This window comes from Athene noctua, chromosome 1, assembly GCF_965140245.1.
Source record: "Athene noctua chromosome 1, bAthNoc1.hap1.1, whole genome shotgun sequence".
NCBI classification, from domain to species: Eukaryota; Metazoa; Chordata; class Aves; order Strigiformes; family Strigidae; genus Athene; species Athene noctua.
Genome location: NC_134037.1, coordinates 55,942,814 through 55,961,580, shown reverse-complemented (window position 1 = coordinate 55,961,580; position 18,767 = coordinate 55,942,814). Strand labels below are relative to the sequence as shown.

Here is an 18,767-nt window from a genome sequence, read left to right as displayed (position 1 = left end):
CAGATCAGCCTGATCTGGGATCCCAAACAGGCCCCAGTGGAAGAAATAGTCTTCAGTTGCAACTCCACCATTTAAGGTGGATCTCATCCTTGTCCTTTAACACAGTCCACCTGTGTGTCCTGCAGGGAATAAGGGTTTAACAGCTCTAACTCCTATTCTGTGCTGAGGCATCTCATTAAACAAGAGGCTTATGAGTCATCCTTTTTTTTTGCCATGACATTGCTGTGTTCTGCCTCTTGGAGCAAGCTTGTGTCAGGCCAGCCTGGAGCATCATCAGAGCAATGACAAACCTGTGCTCGCATCTGTCTGCATCCTTGTCTGCTTTCAGCAGCCTGCGCAGCTGAAGGAGCAGTGTGAAAGGAAACACAGAGAGAGGGATTTTAAACTCAGTCACATAAGCTGGTTTCCAAAATCCAGGACTCATGCAAACTACTTGTACATATGTAGTTATTTTCTGATTAAATACAACATAAGTGTTATTTGAGGATTTATATCTTTGTCCAGTAAGATGAATAATAAATGTTGATGTCTGCCAGTTATCAGAACTGAAAAACTTCAGTGTTATATTAGTCTGTGGCCTGGTGATGGGTTTTCTTGATGGTTAAGCCATAGATTTTCTTATAGCCTCATTTTTCTCCCTCTCTCTTTAAAAGGTCAAGGCAGATATTAAACCTATGTGTGGGAGAGGAAAAGACTTTCTGAGTCAACAATAGAAGTAAATAATCTTAGTGCTGGATTATCATAACAATGAGTTTAGCTTCAAAAAGGAAATAAGACAATAGACATACAGGGCAAATGTAATAATTTAAAATTCATTTATTTTACCTATTCCTCTCAGAACATCCAGATATGCAGGAAATTCGAGGCCTGGAGATTGCAGAATAGATTAGTAAACTAGAATTAGATGAGTAAATTAAAATTTCACTCTTCATAAGGAATGATTACAAGGTTAAAAAGATAAAATGGCAGAACAGGAGCAGGCTATGCAAAACAATGGTAAGACACACTTTCATTACGAATCAATTCAAAATAAGGAACAGAAAACTGCCAGCTACAAAATGTTTTATTTCCTTAACTCAGATGCAGTAAGAAAAAGTCACCATCCTCAATGAGAAAGGAGGACTACCAATAAATGTAGCAGCAAGCACTCAGCTTTTTGATATTGATAAGATTCTGAAACAGAAACCATTCTGAGTATTAGAGGCTACAGTGGTAGACACTCATTCTTCAGTGCTGCAGTGTTTGGGTTTGGGTGACAGTGGTGCTTGACTATAATATTGATTTGGCTTACCTAGATTACCTTGTGGCACAAATTATTTGCTGTGAGGTCAGCTGTCCCCAAAATGCCACAAAGACCCTGAATTTGAATTCTAATGTTATACACCAATGACTCTTTTCTGAGTACCTGTCTCACTATTTTTAGTGGCAGTTTATCATGGCCTAAGCCTCCTTGCTTCATTTGTGGAGGCAAGTTGCTCTGCTCAAACTTCTTCTACTACTTTGTTTGAACAGCCGATCTTTGATTGCCAAATCTCTATTTCTGGGACTTGCTGATCTTACAGTTGTGGGAACGGCATGCACATTGCTTCAGAAAGTTCTACAAGAGAAGCAGGCAGCTTGAAAGCAGCTCAAGGAGTCCTGCTGTTGAGTAGCAGCAACAGAGATAACAGCGTGAAGCAGTCAAGTGGACTGGAAAGTGAAAATGAGAGTTACACTTGACAGCAGATGGTATATTTCCTAGTAAGAATCATTGAAGAACAGGGAACCAGCATAATTTTGTGCTTTTCCATCTTTAGTCAGCTTTGGCTACACCCAGCAAGTACTGACATTAACTCTTACTCACAGTTTGGAACGGGATATACACTTGTCAGAAAGACAAACATCTGCATTACTATTGGTAGATAAATGTCTTTTTCTTTGGACTGTGTCAGAAGCTCTTTCCAGCCCTAGATCAACTGCTGCATTTAGTATATACTCTTTTAGAGAAGATGGGACAAGCATTGTTGCTCAGTTATCGTGAAACTAGCTGAATGACTTTAAGTAGTGTCATTCACTAACCTCTGTCATTTGGTTGGGCTGTTACTTTGTTACATTGCATGGTTTTGTTGATTCGTGTTGTCTATTTGATCCAGCCACCTGATATGTATTTATATCTGAATACTGTAAATATTATGTTATCCTTGTCATCTTTTTAAACAGAAGATGCAGGCTCCCAAATCTTTCTCCCACATCAAGTAGACATGGCTGCTCAGGTGGCTTCCGGGATGGCTTACCTTGAATCTCAGAACTATATCCATCGGGATCTGGCAGCCAGGAATGTTCTTGTTGGTGAACACAGTGTTTACAAAGTGGCAGACTTTGGACTTGCAAGAGTTTTTAAGGTGGGTTGTGAGAGGATGAATTAGATTAACTCTGGGGAACAAGGTGGAAGAGGTCAACTAAAGGATGAACTGTAGCCTCTGGATTGCTGGGTTATGGCAAAAGGCATGCCCAGGGAGAAAAGGACCCCTAACTTGTTCACTTGTAACCTCTAACTGCGTTATTCCATGCAAAGTTAGAGGCCTGTGTCTTGGTGTCACTCTGAAGATGGCATCCTGGTGGTCTGCTTCCCACTCAGCCACCAGCGAAGGAGCCTAGCAAGCAATATCCTTTGCTGCACAACATTTATCCACAACACTAGTGTCTGCCACATGGAGTGAGATCACAGGAATGATGGCAAAATTATATTCCTGAGCCTGTAAGGGAAGGCATATAAAAATGTATTGACAGCTATTCTCTCCTTGTTCACTTCCCCATTGTCTCCATGATGCTTGGGAGTACAGGTAGTAATCTTAAAAGGTCCTTATGTCTCTCTATGACTAACAGTGGAGTTCACAAAGTGATCTCTCAGAGCTTTAAATTGGATGCAGTTGCAAGTTTTTTGCCATTGCACTATTTTTTTTCTCTAACCCTTGAGGACATGGAATGCCAAGTAATGCTGACCAAGATCACCCAAGGAAAGAGCTGTGGTTTAGAAATGAGATTTCCTACCTCAGAAATGATTTGATCAGAGTTGGAAGGATTTGATTTGCCATATTTTATGGATTTCAATATGTAATCCATAATTTTTGAGGTCGTCTTATTGTTTTTATTGATTGATGTTCTTGAACTGAGAAGGAAAAACAGACTAAAAAGCTCTCTGCTCTTGTTTGTTTTCTTCCATTCAAGCAGTAGAAATTGAAGTTCATAAGAGAGTTGGATTTATTGCATACTGAGATATAGAATAATGGCTTGACAATGGCATCAAGGGACTTTGAATGTGCTTTTTGCTTAATTTTGATTCTTCTAGTTATGCATAAGTTCAGATTGCATATTTTTAACATGAAAAATATATATTTTTAAATGAACAATGCTCACAATGGATATTTCTCCTCTGTCCTCACTCGAGAGAGTAATAATTTACAGCTGTTGACATTTCTTGTTAAAACTGAACTTTACTAAAACACTCTGTCATAGAGTCATCTCAGCAGACATTCTTAGGAATATTGTCTCCTAAGCTGAAGCACTAACATGGTCACATGCAAAGGAGTAGGTGTGAGAAATGAAATCTGCATTTCTGTCTGCGTTAATTAGCATAATGAAATAATTTCTTGTTTTCAGAGATGAGTATTATGGTCAAGATGTCAACTTGTATCACTATGTAGATACAAATAACTAAGAACCAGTCTTTCCAAAACTATAGGGGATTACAGCTGGGAAATATACATTCTGTATTAAAAACAATCAAACAAACAAAATCTTGTACAGCTTTGCCTGGATTTGCATGTGAAAAACCTGACCAAGGCTTAGATGTGAATGATGTACACTAAATTACATTTAGGAATTAAAGGGAGAATAAATGTTCACAAAGTTTAGATATCTGTGCTATAAAACTTTAAGGATGTGATTCTACAAATATGCAAGTAAATAATTTTTCTTCATGTCTTTCAGTCTTTTCATCTTCACTTTATTTGAATTAATTGGACCCACTGTAAGCTAGTATGTTAATTGGAATCACTTAGAGTTTGTTCTTTGGTCCCCGAAAGCTGCTTAAGTGATTGTTATAAAAGTCAATGGCCCTTCAACACTGCAATAAATCACAGAAGAAAGGTTCTGAAATTCATTAGCTCTTGCTCTTGCCTTCTCTGTTTACTGAAGACCAAACGTGGAGCCATTTGGTCTCTAGTGTCAGCAGGATGCTTACACTGCCACTCCTGACAGACTTTTGAAATCTTGCATGCCAGGTCCAGAATTCACAGTAGCAGGTCATAATTAATCACAAACCACTCCAACGCTGTGTGCTCTCTTGAAATGATAAATGCTTTAGAAAAGCCTCCGATGAAATGTAGCATTTCTCAACTGTGAAGCCCAATTCAACAATAGACTTCAGAAAGTGCATGCTTTAATACTATGAAAGGCAACTGCTTGTGTAAAAGAGGGTAAGATTAAGCACATGCTTAGCTTGGTCAGGTGCTTAAGTGCTTTGCTGAAGCAGATCTGAAATCAGGCTTGCTTCGTTTTACCCATGACAGGTAGAAAATGAAAATGTATATGAAGCTAGGCATGAAACAAAACTCCCAGTGAAATGGACAGCCCCAGAGGCAATCCGCTACAACAAATTCAGCGTTAAGTCAGATGTCTGGTCGTTTGGAATACTTCTGTTTGAAATAATCACCTATGGGAAGATGCCTTATGCTGGTAAGTGCTTTTACCTAGAGAATGATGTCCAATGTTTTCTTGCTTTAAGAATGCCATGTACTACAGGCATGTTAAAGGGTTAAAACTGTAAATACAGAAAGAAGGCTGTTCGGATGAGGTCCATTTAAAGGGTCAGACCTTCTGGCTGCCCCAGGCTCCCTGGAAGCTTTCCCAAGGCTGTGATTAGCAGCCATTCAAGCTTCCCCTCAGTAGAGACAACATGCATTGCACAGGCACCTAAGCCAACTGGCTATTTCCCTCCAGCATCAGATCAAAGATGCCAAGTTTAGGAATGTGTAAGAAGGGAAGGTTTTTCTGTCCCCATTTTGCCCTTGTTTTTTTTTTTAAATTTATCTTTTTGAGGATATCTCATGGAAGAACATATGATTGTGTGTCAAGTGCTGTACAGGCACTTCAGGAAGAAGGTGTTTGAAAAATGAATCAGGGTGTTTTTACCTCCTTCATTCATATTTGACTATTGCAGTGGAGTCTTCATAAAGAGAAGGATCACAAGAATTAGGAATGTCACCAACCTCAAAAGCAGATTTAATGGTATGAAAGGAGCTATTATTCCTAGCTCTGTGAGAAATGCTCAAGGAACTGTGGCTCCCATAACACAAGGTATCAGTGAGATGATTGACTGTGACTCATTTTGTGCTGGTGAGAACACAAGGGAAGGACTAAAGCAAAAAAAAGTTATGCTGCATCTGTACAGGCCTGAGGGGTGTTGCATTCACCATAAACTACATTTCACAGGATCCCAAACTGGTATTTTCTGTAAAAGGAAAAATTGATCTTGCTTTTTGATTCCCAGGCTTACCTCCTGTGAAACTGTTCTGAAAAAAAACCCCAAACAAACCCAAAGCAAAAAATCGTCAGCTCTTTCTGATATAAACTATAGGTGTGTGCATAAGTACACACACACACACACGCATAAATAAGATATTCAAGTATAAATGATATGTCACACTATGATTCTTGTTATTGTCTGAAAGTACTTTCAGCATTATTCCTTTGCAGAGGCATAGTTTATCTGTAAATTTACAGTAGAAAATGTTCTTTTGCCATGGCTATTTGCTTACTTGGTATTACTTCCAGGAGTTTGTCCTCGGTAATCAGTTAGGAAAAGAGGTTATGGTGGCAGTGGGTAATGTACAGAGGAAACACCATTCAGAGATTTGGGAAAAGAAGTAAATATGACACAATTCAAGATTTAATTTAAAGAGTAGAGAATTAAAATTGAAAGAGAACAGGACAATATATAACTATATAAATATTTAATATATAAAGGTATAGCAAAGGTAGGGGAATGGATTCTTCTACATGACTCATGGTGACGGAGCAGGCAGAATGCCGTTGCGTAGCTGCACCAGAGGAAACTTAGGGCTGCCGTTAGGGAAAGCTTTCTAAATGTGAGGAAAATTCAGCAGCAGGACAGATTTTCTTGGGAGATTTTGGAGTCACTGACACTAGAGAGGTTTAGGAACAATTTAAGGGCAACAGGTGTCAGAAAAATTCTGGCAAACCAAGATGGCAGAGGAAAAGCCTCACACCCAGATGAACCATTTGCTATGCTGCTCAGGTGGTGCAGTCAAGGTGAGGGGGCTGGGAAATGCTTCATGTGGTTTGTAACTGCTGGTTTGGGGTCCTCTGGTGACTCCTGTGGGCTGTTGCCATAGAAGGGGGCTTGCTGAGGACAGCTCTGCCCTCAGCCTGCACTTGCACCTCACAGGGGAGCATCCCATTACCTCCTCTTGGTAAGAGATAGGGACACATGGTGTCAGTAAGAGATAGGGACACATGGTGTTGCTTAGTAGACCCCCGAGTATCCCGATGAATTCCTTTCGGCTTGCAGGTATGCCAGGACACCAGGTGATCCAGATGCTGGACAAAGGGTACAGACTTCCTCAGCCAGAGACCTGCCCTGCACCGCTCTACCAGCTGATGCTGCAGTGCTGGAGTGCGGAGGCGGGCGGGCGTCCCACCTTTGAGGCCCTCTGCGGGCAGCTGGAGTGCTACTTCGAGACTGACTCCTCCTCCTACGCTCACGCCCAGGACATGGTGAAATGAACCCCCAGGCTGAGTCTGGGGGCAGATGCTACCCAACATGGCTGAAGGGCGTGGGGCTGTGAAATCAGCCTAACCTCAGGTGTGGAGGTTATTAGGGGGTGCTGAGAAATTCTGCCACATTTTCATCCCCATGTGGATACTCAAAGACACTAAAAATTTTTGCTGCCGGCGTGTTCCACAAGACTAAGCATCAGGAAGCTGGAAGGGTGCATGCTTCTGAAAAATAAAAAGTCTTCTATTTATTTTTTAAATGACAGATCACAATGAACAAATTAAATGAGTGTTGTTCAATAACCGTTGTAGCATTTTGTAATTTCTTTATTGGAATAATTATCTGCTGTTCCTTAGATTTTTGATTTCTACCAGGTTGATGTCATGAAGGAATGTGACGGGTCTGCACAGCGGGATCTGTGCTTCCAGACTCCTCTTACTGTAAAAAAAAAAATAACTGTGACTGTGATGATGGCAGAATTGAGATTAATTGCCTTGCTTAGACTTGAAGTACACATGCTTTTGCTGTATCATGGAAGAAAAGGAATTATTTTATTTGGTGGATGCAAAGAGTGATTTTTTTTTTGGTTTGTCTACTCTTCCTTTTCTACAAGAATAAACAAATTATTAGTTTTTTGAAGCTGTTTGTTCTTAATGTTGTTAAATCCTGCCACAGAACCAATGAGTTATTTTCCGTTGAAGTGTAAGGTTTTGTTTTATAGTTCTTAATTTTAGGGATATTGGAGAAAAAGGTATTTTAACATGAACTCAATAATGTCTTAAGTCTTTTAGAGTGACACCCTTTCCTATCCTGCTGCCCAAGTCACAGACCCACTCCAAAAGGACAAGGCCCAGGTCAGGTCTAAGTATTTTGCAGAGGAACTAACAATCCATGTTTCCATCTTCTCCAGATGTAACTTTAATATGGGAGATTTAAATAATAGATGATCCATTTTATTCTATGGGGAAATGGAACCCAGGTGCTTCTGCTAGCAAGTCTTTACAGCTACAGATTTTACAATTTTTTTTGCGTTTTTTCTAATTAACTACAATAGTAGTTCTGCTAAAATCTGATATCACTGTGACAGTTTTATGTTCTCAATTGTGAGGCTTAGAGAACCAAGTTTTAATTATTTACTTATGATTCATCAGTTAATTATTTAGCAACATAATCCATGAATTAAGAGCTGTACTGTGTTAACATAGTGTGAGCTCAGTGTAAGTGTGCTACCATTTTCCTCTAATATCAAAAGGGTATAAATAAATGAAAAGATTCATTACTTTAAAGGCTGGGTGGCTTTTATTACATTTTTTTCATTTTCTTTTCTTCTCTTTCTACTTTAAATCCATTCATCTCAGTGACTTGCTTCTAATTTTTAATTTCCTTTTCCCCTCCTCTACTTTTGGAAGGCAGCACACCTTTTTCTTTCATACATATCTCTTACGTACTTGCTATTCAAAACTCCTTTCTTTATGTATTCTTCTCTTTCTATCTTACTACACTTAGAGTCTTACTAGCATTCTGTCTCTGTTCACCTTCATTTTCTGTGCAGTGTTTCTCCTTACTAACCCTCTTTATACTAATTGCATTTCTAAAGCACAACACAGTGATAATTAATTAGCTGTCATAGCATCCATACAATTTTGGAAAGTAGTCATCCACTCTAAAAGAAGAAGATGTTAGATGGCTTTGCCAAACACATCGTGATAAGAATTGGCATGGAAGGAACTCGGAGACTCCCAGGCAAAGTCTCCTACTGTCCTCCATCCATATTTGTTTTGCGAATCATGCTAGCTACTGGCTCATGGCCCCAACAAGATTTTATTTATGATTATCAAACCTCCATCAATCCATGCATCTCCCATCTGGCTGGTAGCTGTGTTTAATACTGTTACAGTATGAGGTTAGCAAATCCCACAGAGTAGGTTTATGTAATAAGAGCAGGAATGCCGTTATTTGGAAAGATCTCTGCGTCAAGCTTGCAATCTTGGTGTTCAAGCACTATTTCTAACATGATGTTTCAGACTTAAAACATGGAGAATGTTGCAAATAAAAATTGAGTTTGCCCAGCTCAAAAAAACTGTTGATAAAAGAAATATAATCTTAAAGAGCACAGATGCATGCAGTTCACAGGAGATGAGTTGCCAGGAAAAAATCAAAAAATCGACATCAGGGAAATAGCAATTTTCAGGATTCTGCATTATACCAACTGGTCTAAGCTCCTGTGTGCTGGCCACTGCCCTTGGGTGTAAGCTAGAAAGATCTTGTAGGACTCCACTGAAGTGATGCCAGTAATTCTGAAGAAAGCAGACCTATGCAATAAATATCTCTCTAAACTAACATACAGGGAATAGAAGATCTGTTCGTTCAGCTAAATTGGATACCTTGCTCCTTAATTTCTCCTATAGTCAAAGGAGAGAGAAAGGCTCCTTGAGATGGTGAATCAGTGTGCCACAATTGCATTTCTCCTCTGGAGCACTCCTGATGGGCTTCTTTCTGTCTGATGCTGTGAAGGTATCCAGGAGAAATGAGACTCTTTGTTGAGGGGTGTGTGTGAACTGAAATTAGTTATTTCAAGCTTCCTCTACCAAGTGTGACCTCAGGAACCACCTTTAGCTGAAAGGAGCAGAAGCTGCAAGTGAGCTGCATCCTGCTGAGCTCTGTGAGGAGCAGGCACCCGCATGTGATGTCCTCCAGGTGATGTGGCCTGGCACAGCAGGCTGCTTCCAGAAGGCATGTTCCCCCACTGCTGCATCCTGCCATTTTATCTCTTGTGCTTTCGCTGTGGATGCTTGCACAGCCACAGCTAGTTAATGGAGTTCGGATCTGACAACTGCCTCTGGTATGTGCTGGCCCAGAGTGGGAGATAAGCTGCAGCTTTGGCTAAAAGCAGGAGGTAGACTTACTTTGATGTGTCTCATTATAGGCACTGCATCAGATAAATTAGTTTATTTGTCTTCATCTTTGAGGTAGCATATGCATATTTGACCTCCCCAAGGTGATGCCCTGTAAATGAAGAGGTTCGGTCAGCCTTTGTTTTCCGCGACTGAACACCATCTCCACCGCATTGCTGTGTGTCCTGTAGCCAGTGCACCGCACCCTCTTTTCTTAGCAGAAGTGGAAAGCAAGGAAAGGCAGGAAGGCAGGTAGGTGATGGGGCTAAGACATTCATCTTGCACTGGGTTGCTTTGAGAAAGTCTGGTGCCTGGTAGAGGCCCTTTGCCACTATCAACAGTCCAGGTGAGGCCAAACTTGGAAACCGTAGATGCTACTATGAGATCCAGTGGTTCCTCTTTCTGGCTTAAATCCATGCACTTGCCCTTGCTCCCTTATTTTGCCTGTCCGTAAACTGCTGTTATACCAATGAAATGCTGCCACTTTCATTTGAGCTCTAACTTAGTGTCTCTTTTTTCCCTGGGCTGGCAAGGGAAAAAGGGAGCGAAAAATCAGCAATACAATGGAATCAGCAAAGCTCTGGAAGTAGAGTAATGTGGAAGATTAATCATTTGTTCTCAGCTCTTTCTCTCCATATTTTTCCAGTCAAATGGATCCATTAGTGAGAAAGATTGGAGGAAGAAGGGAGCAAAGGGTGACAAACCTTCACAGAGTTCAATTTGCTTACAGGCAATGCAACAAGCAAAACTATACCTTTCCAAGTCCAATTCCATTTTATAATAATTTTAGTTATATGACAGATAACAATTATATTGAGAAGTCTTTGCTATGACTTGTTTTAAATTAAACATCAGGGTTATCATTTCCAGTTATAGTGCACAGCAAGAGGGGTTTAACTTATTCTATTCTTGAGGCCTTTTATATTCAAGGTTCTGCTAGAGCTATCTGTTGCACTTGTTTTTACCTGATGGATCATGGAGGGAAAATAATGGATTCAGTTATGAGAAATAGTAATAGATTTTTTTGAACTGACATAAATTTCTATGTTTAGATAGAATAAAAGGATCAGGAAGAGATAAGTTGAATTTTCTACAATAGACCGGTCCTTGTGAAATTCACTTCACATAAATTGTACTGAGATGTCTTTTATGTAATGTTTTATTTATGCAATTCAGTTATTCTTCGAGAACTAAATCATTTTATGTGGCCTTACAAAAGATAACTTAAAAATGTCCAACCAGAAAGAAAGAACCTCTATTTTTCTTAAACTCTTCATTCTTCAGGAAGTTATGGAGCAATGCAATTGAACTGTAAGTGTTAGGGAGTCCCTAGTGTTTATTTTTGACTCCTATTGGAGAACCTTTGCTCACTAAATCTGCATTCAAGAACACATGCAGGCATATTAAACACGTGATAGGGCAACAGCGAACCTTCTATCACTTGTAGTACTTTTCTTTTTTTGGTCCATTATATCTTGTACTTGCTCTCTGAATGACTTGACTATGAGCAGCAGTTTTCTTTGTGTAGATTTGTAACTTAGAGCATGCAAGGAACTGAACCAGCAGAGTGCATTATTTTATTGTGGTTCTGGCTCAGCAAACTATTAGTGCCTAGAAATGGAGCATATGACTCATTCAAGTGATGGCTTCTTATGCTCTCCTATGTGCTTCTGTTTCACGCCTTTAAAAAGTGCTGTAGTATCATGCCCACTCAGTGCTCCCATGGTCATTGCGAATCACTAGTCAGCTGGTTGTAGAGTATGGATCTTGGAGCAGATAAAAATGTTGCACATGAGTCGTGGCACTGTGCTCAAAGACATACAGATGTGTGGTATACTTTTATGGAAAGCTGTGTGGCTTCCATTCTGTTCCATCAACATCTGGGCCAGATGTGTTCTCCAGTGTGTGACAGATGCCTGCCTCAGTCACCTGCTGTAAAAGTTTGCCCAGAAAATCTCTGCTTATGCTCGAACAAAATGCTGAACTAGGGTCTGTGAAAAAGGCTTCGTTCTATCCACACTTACTATTAGCAAGTCCATGTAATTTATTTTTTCAGTCTCAGGCTTCTCAGGAATGACTAATACAGAAGAAAAAAAATCAATGACATGTATAAGCAAGCTGGGGAAATCACTGAAAAGTACTTTGGCATTTTAATCTTCACAGCTACACTGTGCTGAAGAATTCAATTTTTCCTTATTTTGGTATAGAGAAAATTAAAATGTGCATTTGAAGCATACTGTATCCTAGAAATGAATTTTAACCTGTTCCTGGATCTAAATATCACTAGGATTGAAAAATGTGATAGAAATTGTACCTTGGCTCCCACCACTATTTTCACCAAAATAACTTCTGCTATTAGGCAGACATGTGAGAAGGCAGGTATACAACAACTTCTTTATTTCTTCCCCCTCTCCAAGTTCTTTATCAATATTATTACAGGAAGGTTAAAACTCTCACAAAGTAAAAAAGGTTTTTTTTCTATTCTTTTTCTAAAGGTAAAAAAAAAAAAAGCTGAGCTTTGAAGATTATTCCCCAAACTACTCTTCAAATAAAAAAAAAAAGAAAAAGAAATGTAGGAAGATTTTATCATACTTTGGCAATTGTTCATGTCTTTAGAAAAGACAATGGTAGAGCATTTCAGAACAAACAGAGTTGCTGCTGAATTTGTAAAAAACACTCTTTGGTTTAGCTGGCTGTGCTATATATGCTATTAAAGAAAAGCAAAGCATATTGCACTGCATTTTTTTCTCTAATTACCTTGATATAAATATCTCAGTATACTGACTGGACTTCTGTGTTTTAATATACTAGAGAATTCAAATATATATAGCAAAATCAAGATATTTTTATTTTTATTTCCTGTCTCTGCAGCTGGATAGTTGTATCTCTCTGCTTAGGAGAATATCTAAGCATGCTAAACTTTTTATTGTTGGTTATATGTGGTTTTCAACATTGTTTTTTCTCTCACTTTTTTTTTTTTTCCTGTTCTTGATATTTAAAAAAACCCTACTTGGATGTTTTTATACTATGATTATTTTATTTACATTTACAAACAACAAAACCTGTTCACATTGCAAAGCACGTCATTACTCTGACAAATACTTAAAATGACCAAAAATAGAACACAATGCATTCAATGGTTTTTTTTTCCTATGGGGCGGCTTCTTATAAACAGATACTTGTCCATTCTGTGCCATTACCAGCCTCTAAGTTCTGCGTTCCTCTCAGAAGCCAGAAGAATGAAAACTGAATTTGCGTGTTTTTCTAGAACTACATGGATCTGGATTACTTTGCACCAAAATCAAGTTTCAAAAATCTATATTTCACTGTTCCTTTTACCTCATCTTCTACATGTAGGCACCAGTTCTCCAGAGTCAGCAATGTCACCTGAAGTCACACTCTCATCCCAATGCTTCAATAATTGTCTTTCGTCTTCCAGTTGTTCCACCATCAGTATTGCCTGTCTCCTTAGCGAGCTGGCTCTCATCCATACTCTCATCCCTGCCAGATGCCAGATCAGTTATGGAGAGACATGCAGTAAAAAGTTAGAAGCCCACAGGTCTTCTCTGATTTATTTAACTGTCGCTCTGCCACACACACATACATTGAATTAAGATACTAAGATAGACTCTTATTGCAGTTGACAGACTGTTTTTAGAGTTAATGAGAAATGACTCAGTACAAATCTTTGGGACCCCACAGCTATGAGTGAATAATATTACTGTGGTCAGACTAACAAGGTACTGGAATCTGGAAGAAAGTATGAGAGCTGCTACATCACAAACTTCACAACAGCCTTTCCTGGAAGGAAAACACAGGCCTGTTTCTGTAGGAAGGGGTAGTGGGAAGAGAAACTAATTGATGGTAGGGCACAAGAGATTGTGATGGTTCTCTAAATTACTGCCATCAGGGTCTTAATATTGATCTGTCATTTTCCTGTGAGACTAGAAATAGAAAATGGATTAGACTTCTAGTGGAGGAAAAATCAGTGATACAAGGTATGACCATAGTCTAAGATGTTAGCAAAAGTATAAATCTGCAGCCATGGCTGTGTTGGAAGGCAGGCTGGTATGCTCTTTTTCTACCTGTACTGTTACAACATGATACACATCAGAGACCAAAACTAATAAGAAATTTCATTGCCTTAAGAGAACCTCTGCCATTGCTTACAATCCTGTAAAGTGGATGTGTGTACAAATACCCCAACCAGCTTCAGGCTGTCCAGCTGGGGTAACCACTGTCATCTGGCTATGGCCATTTGAAAACGGCAGCTCCTAATTGGGATCGTTCTGACTTTTGATATGGATGATGCCTCTGATTTCTGAAATGCTACTGGTGCCCGTTGGAGCTCACACACAACCAAAACGATGTTCCTGCCTTGGAAACTCTGCAGGGAAAGGCTTTGTTTTGGCAAGTGTTTATACCCTGCTCAGCTCCTTTCCCATGATTTTTGGGAGGGTTTACAAGACTTCAGGTTGCAGTGGCAGAAGGCCCATTCCTAGCACCACTGACTTTCTGCATTAGCAGAAGTAGGTGAAGGACTTGAGTAAGATAACACAATTTCTCAGGAGAGTGTAACTAAAAGAGGTGAGGAAGGAAGCAGAGAATTCAGAACAATAAATGAATTGGTTTTTGGATCAGTTATCCATTTGCATCTTTAGGTTTGTATGGGTGTTTCATTTTACCCCTTCCACCTTGAAGTTTATTAGGCTTTTACGGCCTCACAAGAAAACCTAGTCCTAACAAAAGCCATTACTAATGTTCAGAACATTCTAGCTAATTTCAGTTTAGCTTGACAGGGGTAACTTTTAGTGTTAAGCTGTCTGAATTAGCTGAAAGTTGGAAGCATTCCTATGCCAAGCTCATTTCCCATCGTGCTTGTAGCTTTAGATCTGTATAGCCTAGTAATGCCAGAGATTGCTAAGTAGGGTCAGCGGTAGGATGAAACAGCTTCAGGGTGATCTAATAACTCTCCCCATCCTGGCACCACAGTGGTACATGGTTGTATTACTGCATGTCTGACTCCTGAAAACGCTTAACCGCTCCACTTCAGGAGCATGCAATGTAGCTATGATTTTCCTCTAATCAATTGTCATGGTAATAAAGGAAGTGTATTTGCTAATCCCTGACTCAGACAGTGATAAGAGATTTCACTATACTTGTGGTTTCTGGAGGTCTGATAAGTGCATATCACATCATCTTATAGGTCCAAAAGCTCTAAAATAATTTTGTGAAGTTTTTCTTATTCATCCTTGAGATAAGAGATATGGCTCCAGCAATCAATTATCATGTGAAATGATTCTTAAGGGCAGAGATAAAACATCCAGAGTATCAGCGAATAGCCATGATTTATTGCTTTAATTCTTCATATAACTAAATTATGAGTTATAATGAGATATTACACAAGATTTATTTAGAATGGATTTTGGAACTTTATTGTGGGAAACATACTTACAGTTATATATTGTTTGTTACATTGGCACTTCTTTAGCCTGATCTATGGAATAACTGTATTCTCAACAGTGAATTCTTAATGTACTTTACAGCAATATAATTTAAATATAGTGCAAGTGTCAAATATTGATTTGGAGTTAACTTATGACTGATATCTAAATCATAATGGTGCTGTTACTTAAGGCTAAAAACATCTGACCCCTTACTTTATTATCTTTTATATTTTATGAGTAAAATTAAACTTCTGTCCTTCTAAAATTAAAATTTACGGTTGCATACTCTCAACATGAATTTCTGTGGCTATGAAGGCAGTTAAGAAACCTTCCAGTACTTCAAATATGCTTTTTGAAATTAGGAAATAGCAATTTTCTTTATGGTATTTCCATACTTCAGGCAAAGACATTACTTCATTCTTTATGGATATAATAGAGAAAACTTTATATTACAAGGTATCTTGGCTACCACTACCAAACAGCTGTAGGAAACCAGAATCTATTACCAGTCTCACAGGGAAAGCTGGAGAAATGTATCACAAAGTTTGTGTCTGCAGTTTTGTGATGTTTTGGCATCACTGTTAGCAATCCCTGAACTAGCTGGTAAAGATATATCAGGTATGCTAGCATAAACTTCAACTGAAATAAAGATATATATATTCTCTGTACTTTTGAGAAATTGATAAGGAGAAGGCTAAATCACCTAGTCATCTAAATTCAGTATTTTGGTTTTGAAAGTGAAAAATGAAAGTTTAATAAATAGTCTCCTGAGTGGCATTTTGGGCTAGCTTTTAAAATGCCATTGTTTCTAACCCATCATAGGTAACTCAGAGTTCAGTACATTGCAGATGTTCAGCTGAAAGCTTTTACCCTGTGTTACTGCAGATGCCCTGTTACTGGGTTCAGTTAATAGATTAGGAATGGCCTGTACAAACTGCAGACTGATTTTTGATTTGTAGTGTAAAACGCTGAAAATAATTTATTTGCCTTTAGTGGATGAAGGTGAGATAAAAGGACAGTCAAAGAAGGAGAATGCCTACGGCAGTAAAGTGTTCTGGTCTAAAAACCAGCACTCCGGTCAAGAATGTGCGACAGCTAAATACCTGGAGTCGTCCTCCAGATGTTTCCAAGACAATGAGGCCAAAAGGTTGGGTCTCCTTGTGACATCATGCAAGTCCAGCAGGATTTAGATGTCATTTGTTGATCTCAGATAGCAAAAAAAAATTCAAAGAAACCCACCAAGCTCATTTTCAAAGACAAAAATTCCTTTGGCTGTTTGACTAGCTTTCTTTGTGTGGCATAGGAGATAGTAGTACTGGTATAAACTTTTACAAAAGGCTTTCTCAGAGTTTACGTGGTGAATTAGGTCAGCAATGCTTAGGTATACCAGTACACTGTGTGGCATTAGAAACACCCACCTCTGTCTTCACATTTTGAACAACCAGGCTCATTGGCCCAGAGCAGAGCTGTGGGGCAGACCCACATCTCTAGGCATCTAACACCTCACATTAACCACTTGGTTTCCTCCGTAACAAATATGAGGCTACAAATTAATACAGTTCGAGGTATCATACCTAGATTTAGAAGATATAATTCAGAAGCTCATTTCTTTGGAGTAGCTGGTCATAAAACCAAAAATGGCAAGATCAGATGGCTTGTCCTTAGCACACACCAAAGGCAGCCTTGCAGAAATGCCTGGCAGAAGCAAGTCAGTTACTGTGAACTGAAGCCTTTGCACTGAGGGTCGCACACTAGGGGCTGAGGGATCAGGCAGGGGCAAACACTAGTCCTGGCTGTGAGAGCATCCTCGATGCTGACTTTGCACCAGGCAGCAGGCTGGTGGTGGTATGCAGCCAGGTGGCAGCTCTGGGCTGCCCGTGAGTGTCAGCCACCTCTCCCTCCCCGCCAAGGGAGGCAAGGGCTCTCTAGGGAAGGCTGGTAGCTGGAGGAGGACAGAGTTGTCCTGTCAGTGGCTGCTGCCAGGGAATTTCCAGCCTGACCCCCCGCCCCAACAGGCCTCCCTTGCCATTTTCTATTGCTTTTTTCAGCTTAAAAAAGGGACACTCCAGCAGTCCTGCAGCCTTTGCAGGTTTTTTTGGGGAGGTTTTTTGGGGGTTTTTGGGGGGAGGTGTGTGTGATGGTAATAATTTTTGTATGTGTGTGGTTTGTTTTGCTTTGGTTTGTTTTTCAATTTACTTCAGCAAAGGTGTAAATGGTTTAAGTTACAGAACAGCCTGGGAGGCAATGTAAAACCCTGGGTGGAGACCCCTGCATGGTCAAACTCCCTCTTTACCCCATATTTCACTAAAACTTCTTTCAGTTACAATACTAAGCACAATACTGACAAGCAGGTGTTTGCTCAACCTGATTTTACCTGCTGTGATCCCTGTAGCTGTCATTGTAAAGCCCTGCTAGTCCTGAACTTGAATTCAACCTTTAACATTTCTGAAAGAGTTTCCTTTCATGTCTTTCGAGATGGGAGGACAATGGAGGAAAGACACTGGATGCAGAGGCAGATACTTGCTAGCGTTTGTTTATTTGATTCTTCCTCCCTGTCCTTCATGGAAGTCCAGGAAAAAAGTGGAGCAGAAACACACTGGTATAAATTATTCAAGGATGCTGCTGTTTCTAAGAAGAAGCCAGGAGGAGTCTGCCTATAAAACATTAACCTGACATTTTGGAATTGTGATGGGTGGGTTGGGAGAAGAAAGCTTAAGAATGATCAGAACACTGTTCTAAGGAAACAGACATTTTTTAAGCCACAAACAAGCCTGCTTTATCACTGAGTTGCACGTGGGCTTCCAGTGATTATGAGTTCGGGGAAAAGGGAGATGGGGGTGGAGGAGGGGATATTAAAAATCTTAGAGAATCTTGTCAATAGGTTACAAAAGATCTGTTCAGTGGTGCTATGGGAAATCAGAAAGAGGGTCAGAGTCAGAGTCCAGCCAGGTTTCTTTGCTATTCCACTTCTTTGCTTAAAACTGGGGAGTGATCTACTTGCCCTACTTAAAATGTTGAAAACCCCTTTTGCTTCTGATCGACAATTTGGAATCCTAACTCGGTTGTGATCCACCTGATTTCCCTGGAGACTCTGAAGTACAAAAGGTGCAAAGAAAGTACAATTTTTTATTTAACTTCAGTAGATAGTAACAATAAAATGATGCCAATTCCTGCACCTGATAGAGCATTTTTTCAGTTGGGAAGCCCTACGGCAATGTCAGATGCCCTCTATTTAATGACATCCCTGTATTTTAGAACTAAAATACTATTTTGGACAGACTGAAGGCAGGTTTCCAGGTGAATAAAACATCTCTCAGGACAAGAGACAGTGAACAATGTCTTATATTGAATGGAGCAACTATGTAGAATTTATGAATTTGCCACTATTTTTTGGCTTTTTACCTTTTAGTTCAATGTTTCAAATCTTTGACTCCTGTGATTTAGCCCTATGGCCTTTCTATTTTTCCCCATAGGTGATTCAAGTTTTCTTTTCTTAATGCACGGTTTTCTGCAAAAGCAAGGTCTGCTACCTATATAGACGCTAGGGATAAAAGTGATGCTCACAAAAGGCTAGCCTACTGAAGTAGATTTCCTTCTTCTCTTTTTCTTTCTCTATATAATTTGTATATAGTGTTATTTCATTTCCCA

At 39.5% G+C, this 18,767-nt stretch overlaps 1 protein-coding gene across 2 annotated transcripts in view; it reads left to right on the top strand.

Moving 5' to 3' along the window:
* The window catches only part of FRK (fyn related Src family tyrosine kinase), a 54,585-nt gene extending 46,601 nt beyond the window's left edge, over positions 1–7,984 (top strand). For both annotated transcript variants that reach the window (XM_074923520.1, XM_074923529.1), the window contains 3 exons: positions 2,200–2,381; positions 4,551–4,716; positions 6,572–7,984. In XM_074923520.1, the coding sequence (XP_074779621.1) occupies positions 2,200–2,381; positions 4,551–4,716; positions 6,572–6,786 (563 nt within the window). In that variant the 3' untranslated portion in view covers positions 6,787–7,984. The remainder of the gene's footprint in view (positions 1–2,199; positions 2,382–4,550; positions 4,717–6,571) is intronic.
* Positions 7,985–18,767: the final 10,783 nt, after the last annotated feature.